This window comes from Mesoplodon mirus (genome assembly GCF_964341445.2).
Source record: "Mesoplodon mirus genome assembly, chromosome: 2".
Taxonomy (NCBI): domain Eukaryota; kingdom Metazoa; phylum Chordata; class Mammalia; order Artiodactyla; family Ziphiidae; genus Mesoplodon; species Mesoplodon mirus.
The window spans coordinates 8912962-8926237 of record NC_138977.1 but is presented as its reverse complement, the minus strand read 5'-3'; the positions used below and the strand labels follow the sequence as shown (position 1 = coordinate 8926237).

General features: G+C 39.7%; 1 protein-coding gene across 5 annotated transcripts in view; it reads right to left on the bottom strand.

The window, feature by feature from the left end:
* The window catches only part of SLC10A7 (solute carrier family 10 member 7), a 252926-nt gene that overhangs the window by 42992 nt on the left and 196658 nt on the right, over nt 1-13276 (bottom strand). For all 5 annotated transcript variants that reach the window (XM_082636696.1, XM_082636694.1, XM_082636693.1 and 2 more), the window contains 2 exons: nt 3958-4123; nt 2765-2816 (listed from right to left, as the gene is read on the bottom strand). In XM_082636696.1, coding sequence (XP_082492822.1) covers nt 2765-2816; nt 3958-4123 — 218 coding nt within the window. The remainder of the gene's footprint in view (nt 1-2764; nt 2817-3957; nt 4124-13276) is intronic.

The following is a 13276-nucleotide window of genomic DNA, read 5'->3' as shown; positions in this document are numbered from 1 at the left end:
ATTCCCCAACCAAAACAAGTATTGTGAACATTAAAATTAATTGAAGTAGTTTAGTGCAGTGGAAAAAGTACGGGTAAATTCTTTTGGAAATGTCAAATGGAGATGAATTTCAGTTCTAAGTGCAGTATTTGCCATCTGATTTTGGGTAAGTTACTAAACTACTAAAATCTGATTTTAGGCAAGTCCCTAAACTACTCTAAGTGTGGGTCATCATCTTCAAAATAGCAACAAAAATGCATAGTAATCTAGTCTTTTGCTGTCAGACTTACACAAAATAACATATGCACAATCCCTGGCACAGTGCCTGGCACAGAGTAGGGTTCAATAAATGTTGGTATTTTTCATTCCTCCAATAAAATCCTCAAGTGCGGGCCTCCCTGGTGGCGCAGTGGTTGAGAGTCCGCCTGCCGATGCAGGGGATACGGGTTCGTGCCCTGGTCTGGGAGGATCCCATATGCCGCGGAGCGGCTGGGCCCGTGAGCCATGGCCGCTGGGCCTGCGCGTCCGGAGCCTGTGCTCCGCAACGGGAGAGGCCACAACAGTGAGAGGCCCGCATACCGCAAAAAGAAAAAAAAAAAAAAAAAAAAATCCTCAAGTGCTATGGGGTCTTCCAGCATGCAAATAGAATGTGAAAATCATAAATTTTGTCTAACTGAAACATCTCCAAATTTTAATGGCATATTTTGGGGCTACACAACCACTACCCAGGAGCACGATTACGGCTACTCCATATTCTGTTGTTTACCAAAGAACATGCATGTCTGGCAGTGGGCCAAGCAAGTTCAAAACACAACACAACTTTAGTGAAGGCAGAATAAGGCAGAATAGAAGGGCCTCAAAACCACAAGACTTTATGAAAGCCCAGCCTACTCCATGCTGAAAATTCTCACTTCGAATTCAACTACTTGTGATACTCCCCTCCCCCAGCCCTCCTTCAGCAATCCCAGTAGTGGCTGTTCTGTGCTTTTCAAGGAACTTTTCAGTCACTGACAGTCTGATATGATAGGATGACTGGGTCTGAGGATTACTTCTGCCACAAGGACCAGCAAACAAACAGCCAGCGGAAGGCAAACATCTTTTCGAAGGTGACGTAACAAGCCATTTACAAAAAGAACTTTAAAATAGCTCCTAGTCTCAGACTTACCCAATTAAGTCACATTTTCTCTGTGACTTAATGGCTCCAGGCTCTACTCTTACTTCATAAATCACAACCACAAGCTTGGGAAAATGCTTCAAATTACACCAATCAATAAATTTTTATTGACTGTTTACAACTGGCCTCTTGCTATAGCAAGTGCTCTAAGAGCCAAGTGCCTAATGTGAGGCCTGAGCCATCCACGCTCTGACGCTATTTCAGGCCCCATAAACAACACAGGTCCCTTCCCTTGTGGCAGCTCATTGCCAGCACCTGGCATTCAAGGCCCTCGCAATCTGGCCCCAGCTTACTTTTCCAGTGACTATTATTATTTTTAATTTTCCTCTACTCCTATTGTTCCACCAGGTCTTTGTGTGTGTGTGTGTGTGTGTGTGTGTGTGTGTTTGCACGTCTACTTTTGCTTTACTCTTTCTTCTTCCAAGAACTCCCTCTTTGCATCTGTGTTTGCTGAATAATTAGCTATTCTTTATGACTCACGTCAAATCCCATCTCTTCCATGGAGTCTTGTTCTACCACTCTCTTTGGAAGTGCCTTCTTCCTTGAATTGACTCCAGGTTGTGTTACTGTCGCATTAAGAGAACACTCAGTTACCAATGCATGTATCTAGTCTATAAACTCATACAGGATCAAAATCATTATTTGTGGTATTCACTAGGGTAACTTTCTCCTACCAAAGGCTTAAGTCATATCTGTTGAATGTATAATACTGGTGGAAGAAGTGAGGCTTTAAGAACAGGAAAGATGGACTAGGACATGGACACAAATTTTGACACGGGGTCAGCCTGAGCAAGGGACAGAAATGAGGGTGCTTGAGGTTCTTCCAGGGAACAGCAAAGATTTTACCTCAACCTAAAGCTTAGGTAGTGTGAATGCTAGTAGTGGTTCACTTGGCCCCCCAAAATGAACCTCATTCTGCAGGCACTGGCTGACCATTGAAGGTCTCCGAACAGGAGACCTATTATCAGGACTCTGAGTTATGGGAAGCAGTAGGAAATACACAAGAAAAGTTCAGTCTGGAAATGAAGAATAACAGTACGACATGCATGGCAATAGTCTAGGGAGAAAGAGTAACGAGAGCCTGAATTAGGGAAGAGGCTTGGAAAGCACAAGAAATATGATTACCGAGGTAGGATCAAGACATTGAAAAAATAATAATGTGAAGGATTCCAGTCTGAGTAACTCTGTGGATGGTAGTTGCATTAAAAAATATGAGAGAAAGAGGAAGTACTGGGGAAAAAGATGAATTCCATTTTGAATATTTTGAGTGTGAGGTCTTGTTAAGACAGTCAGGTGAAGATATCCAAATGGAAGGTGACGAGCAGTGCCAGAGCTCCAGAAAACAGTGCAGTGGAAGGTCTAGGCTTCATCAGCAGGAAGCTGAGAGCTCGAGCCAGTAGAACGGAGGAGGCTGCCTAAGCACAAAATGTGAATAATGAAACGAGAGCCAAGAACAGATCCTTTGGTAACTTCTACAACTTGAGGGCGGCAGGAGCAAGATGCAACAGTCGGGAGACAGGAGACCAAGTAGAAGAATGTAGGGGCCGAGAAGCCAAGTAAAGAGCATGATTCATCAATTAGGAAATTAACAAGAGATACCAGATCACTTACCTCGTTGAAAAGATGAATGTTAAAAGCATAAAACTCAGCTGAATGGAACAGACTGAAGAAAAAAAAAAAGATTAAATCTAAATTAGCACTGTAAAATCAGTATCTGTAGCATACTTACTAGTATGCTTCGTTTTATCTGAAACTTATGGGAATTCAAATAGAAAAATAAACAAACGAATAAGTGAAACACACACACATTGCTAAGCTGACAGAATCATTTAAACTAGTGGGACTCAACTTGTTCTTTTTATTTTATTTCTTCCATGCCTCGCAGCATGTGGGATCTTAGTTCTCCAACCAGGGATCGAACCCGGGCCCCCTGCAGTGAAAGCGCACCTGGGCCCCCCGGCAGTGGAAGCGCAGAGTCTTAATCACTGGACCACCAGGGAAGTCCCTCAACTTGTTCTTAGTGAAGATATCCTCAGATATAACCTATGATATTTGCTACTCAGGGTAACTCTAAAACCCTCTTTGATTTAAAGTTTGGTTATTTGTTCAATTTAGGAAGAGCTGGTTTGTACTATGAAAAATAGCAAATAGCATAAATGTGGTAGCATATAACATATATTTTGGAATGACTCATGTTGCTTTTAATAACAAAACATTCTTTGATATTATAATTACCAAAGTAGTCTTTGGTATTACTGGGTGAATAGAACAAAAGGTTAGTTTTGGACCCTAGCAGTTACTTGCATTTTATAGCCTGCTGCTTCTTAAAATGAAATGATATGACTTTGGGTATATTTTAATAGAAAACATTATGTAAATAGTCACATTTTAACCAATGCAGCCAATTACTATACTTAGAAAGCAACAGTACCATATATTATACATCCCACTTTTAATTCACAATAAAGGGTAGGATTAGCTTCAAGTTACAATAAAATAAATTGGCAAAAAAGTGCTCAATCTAGCATTTGAATTTGACAGGTATTATGGCTTCTTTCATCTGGCATCAACTATTGTAAATCGGACATAAAAAACAAAGGAGATTATGTCATAAGTGCATAACTGATGTCTTTTTAAAGAACAGATACATACGATAAAGTCACTGAGTCCGTACATGCAACACAAAAGGAAGCATTCTTTTCTAAGCAAATGAATATTGGCAATGAATTTAGGGACCACAGATGGCTTTGCTTTGCTATTGAGGAGGCTGAGGAGTAGCAAGGGTATCCCACCTTCCAACTTACTTATGAACAGTATGAGAATAAGACTGAATCTATCCAGGTCGATATTTGGGTTCGAGAACGTGTCACAGAAGGTTGTGTAGATTATCATGAGGAGCACGCTGCTGCTGACAGCACCAAAAGGAGGCTTCTTTCTTTCAAGCCAGTCCTTGATGTATCTTCGGACAATCTGAAACACAGAGACCAACAGTTTGCCTCTTTTCAGACGTGGAGGGAGTTGAACTGGGCATTGCAAAATGATTCTGACAGCAGAAAGACATAAAGGAAAGAGAATAATTTGGAGGATGGCCATAGGGGATTTCAAAGCTTTCCTGCCACACCACTCTTCTCCTGGGGAATTTAACATTTGTAGTGCAACTTCCACTGGTGTCCATAAGGACAGTATATTTTCCACTGCATTCAAATCCATCCTTAATCATGCCAAATGCTCTTTGCTAGCTGTCACTGAGACATGCCCATTAAGCCTCCCCAAAGTTTATCTCTTCTGCTGATCCTAATGGATGTGTGTAATTATCACAGTCCCCTTTGCCTCGATGGACAATTCCAAGTGCAACTTTGGGAATCTTAACAATCTGACATCTTCAAGAATTTCAAGACAGTAGATAATCGAAAATGATCCATGGAACATATTAATATTTAAAATGCTAGCAATGCACCAGAAGTTTTTAATTAAATTATAACTCATGCTTGAAAAGCAAAAGTGCACGTGTTGTGGGAGTTTAAATAATTCAGACTCTGAATATCTAGAGTTTTTGTGAATCCAAAGACAAATGCCATTTGCATGCTTTTAGAATTCCAGAATTAACACTTAAAAATGAATAAACCTGTCCTAACTTTCCTACAAAAGGATGAGTGAAATATGAAGTTATCTGGCAATCCTCTCATATTTTAAAATCAAGTCAGATATTTCAAATCAGGACCGCCTGAACATTGGCGATAACTTTAAGTTTGGATATAAAAGTGAACCGCTCTATTTAAACCCTTTGGCTTTTGAAAGAAGCTGAACAAACCCGATAATGAAGACTAGAGTTGAGAGACATGAAGTTTTGAGTCACTCATTATCCTGCATAATTGAACATGAGATTTCACAACAGGCTGAATTACCATGATCCATTAGCAATAATGAGGTCAGGGAACTTCTCCTGACAAGGCTGATGGGGGTCTGTCATCTTCCACTCTGTCACTAAAAAGGCTTAATTCGCAATGAGGCATGCCTTCACCGATACTCAAGAACGAATAAACGACTCTCCAGAGAACCCGTGAACAAACGGCTATTGGATAGATTTCCTCCGACCTCAAGGACTCAGTAAGTAAAACAAGTGTTGAAAAAGGGTGTCCTGGCAGAAAGCTGACCAGTTTGTATGAAGTACAGGTGCAGCACCTTGAAGGTTGGGTGGGGTGGGAGGAGAACGAGGGTTTTATATAGAGAGATAAATAGCGGTTAAATATTTTTAAAAAGTAGATCTTGTAATTAAAGTTACAGCTGGATTTATAAAAAATCATGTTTTGTCTTGGCACAAGTGATCCGAAACCACAGTAATTTATCTAGTGTTCATTTCTTTCTTTAAAGTTTAAATGTAGTGAGGTAGAGAGAAATAAGAGGAGTTCTGTCACATAGTATTATGGACTGATGTATTAGCACACAAATTTTGGTGCCTGAGGGACCCAGATAGTCCCATGTTCAGATATGTCACCATGGGGGTAGCTGCTTAATAGAAGGCTACAGAGACTTCACTTAAAAGGTCATTTCATTATCTGTTGTTTCTGGTAGCATAAAGCTGGTAATTGGTCCAATTCAGTGCAACCCAACTTATTTAGGAAATAAAATAAATGGAAATTACACAGAGTTATTGAAATTGATACTGTCCTCCAATTTTGTTTTAATATATAATGGTTAAAAACACAGAAGTCCTCTCTTTGCAATAGGTTATAGAATGTATGATCCCAATTCCAAAAGTATTGGGTTGGCCGAACAGTGCCTTCGGTTTTTAAGTAAAAATAAAAGACACATTTTTCATTTTCAAAGAACTTTATTGAAAAACATATTCACCCTTTTGTTCCACTACCTTCTGCCATTTTTCAGGCAACTTCATAATTCCATCTTCCCAAAACTTTTTATCTTTTTGAGCAAAGAACTGTTCCCGGTGCCTTCTACAGTCTTCCAGCGAATTGAAATTTTTTCCATTAAGAGAATTTTGTAAAGACAGAAATAAATGGAAATCTGAAGGTGCAATGTCTGGTGAATATGACAGTTGAATCAGAACTTCCCAGCCAGGCTGTAACAGTTTTTGCCTGGTCATCAAAGAAACATGTGGTCTTGCATTATCCTATTGGAGGATTATGCATTTTCTGTTGACTAATTCTAGACGCTTTTCATCAAGTGCTGCTTTCAGTTGGTCTAACTGGGAGCAGTACTTGTTGGAATTAACTGCTCGGTTTTCCAGACGGAGCTCATAATAGAGGATTCCCTTCCAATCCCACCATATACACAACATCACCTTCTTTGGATGAATACCGGCCTTTGGTATGCTTGGTGGTGGTTCATTTCGCTTGCCCCATGATCTCTTCCATTCCACATTATTGTACAGTATCCACTTTTCATCCCTCCTCATGATTTGTTTCAAAAATGGAATGTTTTCATTACGTTTCAGTAGAGAACTGCATGCAGAAATATGGTCAAGAAGGTTTTTTTCGCTTAACTTATGTGGAACATAAACATCAAAGCGATGAACATAACCAAGCTGATGCAAATGATTTTTAGCGCTTGATTTGGATATTTTGAGTATGTTGGATATCTTCCGCGTGGTATAACATTGATTGTTCTCGATTAATATCTCGACTTGATCGATATCAACTTCAACTGGTCTACCTGACCATGGGGCATCGTCCAGCGAGAAATCTCCAGCACGAAACTTTGCAGACCACTTTTGACATGCTCGGTCAGTCACAGCACCTTCTCCATACACTGCACAAATCTTTCTTTGCGTTTCAATTGCATTTTTACCTTTCTTGAAATAATAAAGCATAATATGCTGAAAATGTTGCTTTTTTCTTCCATCTTCAATATTAAAATGGCTACACAGAAGTTCACCAATTTTGATAAGTCGTTTTTTTTAAATGCATGCTGATATGACAGTTGTCACATATAATCTAACAAAATTGTTTCGAATGAAGGTAAAGACAACTAAGTGCTACTAGAGCCATCTTACAGAAAAAACTGAATGAACCTTTTGGCCAACCCAATAAAAGCGTCTTCTTCCACTACCATCGAGCCCTCTGACAAAATAAACAAATAAATATGAATGAGGTGTAACTCGAAAGTCAAAGCCATTTTAAAAACCAAGACAAATCTGTAATCATCAATCAACTTTATAAGCTGTGATTTGACTCAGTCAACCTTATTACCTCTTTCTTCATTACAAAGTACTCAAAGTCTCATAGTATATTAGGATTCTTTCAATAGGCAAGAAACATGGGCTCCAAATCCTGCATCCTGCATCCTCCTAGCCAAAATGACTTTCTTCTAAACTCTAGCTCACAGAAACACATGCATTCAAAATTAAATGACTTTTTTGCTTTTCCCTGTGGAGAGAGAAGGGGAAAAAAAATCCTCTTCAGGAATCTTTTTATTTTATTGTCTCACCTTCTACATTTTGATTTTCTTTTTTTAAAATTAAGCACAAGGAAAGGTTAAAGGGAAACTAAAATTTGAATCCCTGTACTTCTAATAAGCTGAGTGACATGTCAATTACTGCATGACCTCCAAGCTGAACCCCTGGAAAAATAACACATCTTAGGTGAAGAAGGTTGATATGCAGAGGTAAGTGAGAAGTGTAACAGCCATCATTTTGTTTTCTTCATTTTCTTTTTCAGGGTATTTTCTTATGTTTTACTTTCTACTCTGTCTCTATACTTATAAATTGATTTTTGAGTGGGGATATATAATGGATAATTTTTCATGTTAAGTCTGAATTTTAAAATTTCTTCAGGTGGCTTTAATTTTTTTAAGATTATTTTTTTCATGTGTTTTTATTTAAAAACAATTTTTTTAAACTTTATTACAATTTTTAAAGGTTGCTTTCCATTTACAGTTATTACAAAATATTGACTCTATTCCCCGTATTGTACAATACATCCTTGAGCCCATCTTACACCCAGCAGCTTGCACCTCACCTCCCCCTCCCCTATATTACCCCTCCCCCCCACCACTGGTAACCACTTGTTTGTTGTCTGTATCTGTGAGTCTGCTTCTTTTTTGTTATCTTCAATTTTTATCCTCTATTCCACTGAATCCATACATTTTCATAAGCTGCTTTGTTTCTTCATTAACATTCTGTTGAAATGTATAGTAAGGGATATGATATCAAATCCAATTATGTAACGCTTATTAAATATTGAGTAGATTCAAAATAATATCTGTACACTTTCTAAAAAAGTAGAAACAATAATAATAGATGAATACAAGAAGCACCCATCATCTACTGCACTTTTCAAAAATTCTTTCCCTCTATTATTTACTTCCATTCTCAGGAGCAAGGTCGTGCAGATATTATCCTGCTCAATTTACAGTTGTAAACAAGGGCATAGAGACCCCAAACAGCTTGAATAAAATGTTAAAAAGCTAGTCAGGTGGATGAGCAGAGCTCTGACCTCTATTTCCTGAGGGAATAATAGTGTAGGGGCTCAAGGTACAGACTTTGGAGCTTCTTACTTTGTCATCTTGGGCAAATTCCTTAACTTCCCTATGCCTCATCTCTAAAATGGATATAATATTAGTTGTAGTGAGGACTAAGTAATTAAATAAATATAAAATGCTTTAGAACCAGGGACTGTACGTAGTAAATGATGGCTATTCTTATTTCCAAGTCCCAGTTTGGTGATGTTTCTCTCACAACACTGTTCAGCAATACATACCACTGCATAACGTAAAAGTCACTGTTCTCTCAAAGCAATTCAAGTGAAGCAATGAAAACAGTTCATATCTAATTTTATAAATGCAAAATTTTACTAGCATTAATAACATTAACTGCAGCTTTAGCTGGATATTATTTAATACGAAAAGCCAATCTCAAACTGTGAAACAAATCACTAATGAAAGACTAGAGAATGCATAAATGATAAATAATATGCTTTTTTTTACTATTAATTTATTGAAAGAAAAGTGGGGTTTAGTGTGTTGTTTTAAAAAATATTTTTCAAAGGTGCTGGAAATTCAATTTCATTAACATTTATTCATAAATCTCTCAAATTTAATGCATAAAATAAGTATTTGTCACAAACACTTAGATATATTGAAGGCTTTAGCGGAAGAGAAGAAATATTACAATAACAGACATTTTATTTCTTTCTAGAATTGACAGAAGCAACAATCTCCCAACCATCTATGGAAAGACTAATCTTATCTCACAGAGTCACAGCATCTTCGAGCTGGAAGATATTATACTCCTCATCCTACAAATGAGGTAAGTGAGGCCTAGAAGTCGTGTGTATAGCCAAGCAGTGACAAAGATCAAACTGGACCTCACGTCACATCATAGTCAGTCAATAATGATTTCAACCCCAAAGAAGTACTGTTTGGAGAAAACACACACAAAAAAAGAAAATAAAATCCACTCTTAGAAATATAAATAAAAAATGGAATGATGAAGTTTTTTTGTTTTGTTTTTTTTTTTCCGGTACGCAGGCCTCTCACTGTTGTGGCCTCTCCCGTTGTGGAGCACAGGCTCCGGACGCGCAGGCTCAGCGGCCATGGCTCACGGGCCCAGCCGCTCCGCGGCATGTAGGATCTTCCCGGACCGGGGCACGAACCTGTGTCCCCTGCATCGGCAGGCGGACTCTCAACCACTGTGCCACCAGGAGAGTCCCGGAATGATGAAGTTTTATCATCACTAAAAGATTATGGAAAATATTTTCAACTCACCCTTCCTGGTCTTTTTCTTCTCCCTCTAGTTCCCGTTGTTTATTTAAAAGGTAACAATAAAATCTCATTTAAAGATGCATATAAAAGTCTATAGAGATGTTTATTTGCACAATGTGGCACTGTAACCATAATGTGGTTACAGTGGAGAAATGAGGCTACGTTGTCAGGAATCTAACTCCTCTGAAGTAAATAGTACACTGAGCACTTCTAATGAGGGCTTCAAAGATTGCATCACAAAGGTTAGGTCTGTCAATCAATTACAAATGAGCAGAGATAAAAGAGCAGACAAGGTCCCTGGTCTCATGGAGCTCATGTTTGAGGAGATAAATAAAAAGCAAAACAACAAATAAATGAGAAGCAGTTAATGATCCACACCAAATAGTGGTTTAAACTGGATAATACATGAGTGATTGAGTGGGTAGCCTCTGGAGGAAGGGAGAGGAAAGGTCTTTCTGAGGAGGTGACAGGTGAGAGGGTGTTGCAAACAGAAGTACCAGCCAGTGCAAAGGTTCTAAGGCAGCATCAAGGCTGGCTGCTTTCAGAAAACAGAAGCAAAGTCCGTGAGACCCAAGGGTAATGGGCAAGTGGGAGAGTGTTAGGGGGAAGTAAAAGGGACTTGAAAATAGAGGACAGGGTGAAATAATCCTGTAAGGAAGCAGAGTAAGATATCTGGAAAGTACTGAATGACATTTTAAATTTGGGGTCATGAATTTAAAACAAGATGAGAACCAATCATATGTTTCTCTCTAGTGAAGCTGGAGACCTAGGGAAAATGGCTGCTGGAGGTACTGAGGGGATAGGTTCAAAGTTTTCTTCAGCCAATGTTTTTATACAGCTTACGCCCAACTACTGAGTATGCTATTAAATATACTTATGATAGAGTTTCCGCTTCCTGGAAGCTCACGGGTACATTACTGTCTCTCCTGAGAAATACGACGGGTGAAGTAAGATGGGGGAACTGGAGTTTACTCTAGGCCCAGGGAGTCAGAGCACATCAGAGGGCATCTCTGCCTTGAGTCTTTAGGAGTGAAGAGGAGTTTGCTGGCAGAAGCGACGGCGACAACGAGATAAAAGGCCTGGAGCGGTGAGGGGGCACCGTTGGGTGAGGGGACAGTGGGCACACCGCGTGGCAGAAGAGGAGCCTGTGTGAGGGGGACGGTGGGAGGGGACAGGCTGGGGTCAAACTGATAGGGGCTTCGTGGGCCACACGAGGAGTGGGTGACAGGGAACCACGAGGGAAGTTTCTAAGGAGAGGAATAACATAATCTGGCTTGTTTTTTAGGACTACCCTGGAGTGGGGAACACATTAGATGGGGACTGGAAGAGATTCCCAGCAGAGAGACAGGGTTGGGAGGTGCAGTAATTTAGACAAGAGAGGGTGAAGGTGTGGCACCGTCTCTGGCATGCACGAGGCTGCAGATGCCAGAGCTGAAAGATTTTGGAGGCAGAAATGGTGGCATTTAGTGCCTGCCTGGATGTGAGGGAGTAAGGACGTTAGGCGGCAGGGTGGCTTCTAGGGGGAGAGACCAGGGGTGTGACTGTTAATTCCCAAGACTAGAATATAAGAGGTACATGCAAACACATCTACCTTGTAAGTGGTTGCAAACATAAAGGTTTCCCCTTTGAAAAAAGCCATGAGGGTACTTTGGTACTAGAGAACTTTTTAAAAACCAGCCCTCTTGCTTTTTGACTACCTTTACTGCTTTATAATTTACTGTAATGCTTTACTACTGGGCACGCAAGCTATCTAACAATTCATTATTCTCTCTGGATAAATAGTCTTAATTACATAAATAATCACTATATATTTTAAAAATCCATTGAATAGTGTAGACAAAGTTTTTTTTGTCCATATAATTGAAGACAAACATTTATTATTAAGAGAGATTGTTTCTGAGATCCACTAAGAGAAGAATGTGTGAGCCCTGAGTTATTATATGGAATTAATTTCAGAACCAAGAGAATAAGCATGGGTTTAAACTAATACTGTCCAGAGCTGAGCAGGGCAGGTAAGTTCCTCTATAAGACACAGCATTTCCCTAAGTGATCGTAGACCTCTCACGAATTCACTCCCTCCCTCCCTCATCCAACACGTATTTATTGGGTGCCTATGGTCTGGGTATGTAATGGCAAACAAAGCAAATGTGGTTCCTGTACTCATAAAGCTTATCGTCTAATGAGGGAGACCAACTGTTAACAAGCAAACAAAAGATAAATATATATTGTGACAAAGGCCAAGAAAGGACTCAAACAAGGTGCCACAATAAAGAGTAAAAGGGAAACATACTTCAGGTAGGTGAATTAAAGAGCCCAATGAGCAATGAGTTGCAGTGGGAGGGTGGGTAGAAAGACATTCTAAACAGAAAAATTAAGCAGCAATTGAGAAAAAGCCAAGGCTAGAGTTTAGGAAATGGGCAAAGAGTTAGAGAGGTAGACGCCGTAAGACTTATTCAGAATACCTGTTATGTGAGCAGCACTGTGGGAATATTTTTTCAAGGATTATCCTATATTTAATTAAATGGTATTCTCTGAGTGCTTTTAAACCCTCCCCCTTTACTGTAAGTTTAGACCCTTTCCTAAAACTAAAATTAAAAAAAAAATAGCGCATGTGTAGTGGATGCTGTGTTGTGCCCCCCAGACCCATCTCTTCAGGAACGAGATGCTTATTCCCATATCTGCAGGGCATGTTGATTGAATGAAAGATCTCAGTTGACTTCCTCTTTGGGAACTGCTGCTAAGAGAGCAGACTCACCCAAGGGCATACCGTGGAGGGGCAAGGAAGCCAGCATCTGATGACTGCTCAGCACAAGAGGAGAGAAACCAGGCATGTGCGTCTTAGGCAGGACAACTCTGAGGGGGTGGTCCAGCCTGAGGCTGTGGCACCTTCATCCCCATCCTACTTGTCCCACTCTCCCAGGTGTTGATCCCAAGGGTTCTCCCCCATTCAGCTTCCTGCATGGAAACCTCTGTCTCAGAGTTGATTTCCCAGAAAACCTAAGACAGCATGTAAATATTACATGTCTATACACATACCACTTTTTATTGTTAGTGCCTCAAAGAGTTGCTTCCTGTTTCGTATCTACAGGGAATTTGAAAATGATGATGAAACTATACAGCACTTACCTGTATCAGGTTCTGTGAGGACAAAAACTTTACATGCATCATATTTCATTAGACGCTCACAACAACCCTTCAAGATAGGTCCCATTATTACACAGTTTGGTAAATTATGAACCTGGAGCTAAGGAGATTAAACGACTTGCCCAAGGTCACACAGCAAATAAAAGGCAGAACTAAGAGCTAGAGTCTAGTTGCTCTTAAACCAACATCTGTGCTCTTTGTCATCCTAATGTACTCTTTTTTCTAAGACTCACTCACTTTAGCAGTACATTAAATTCTGTA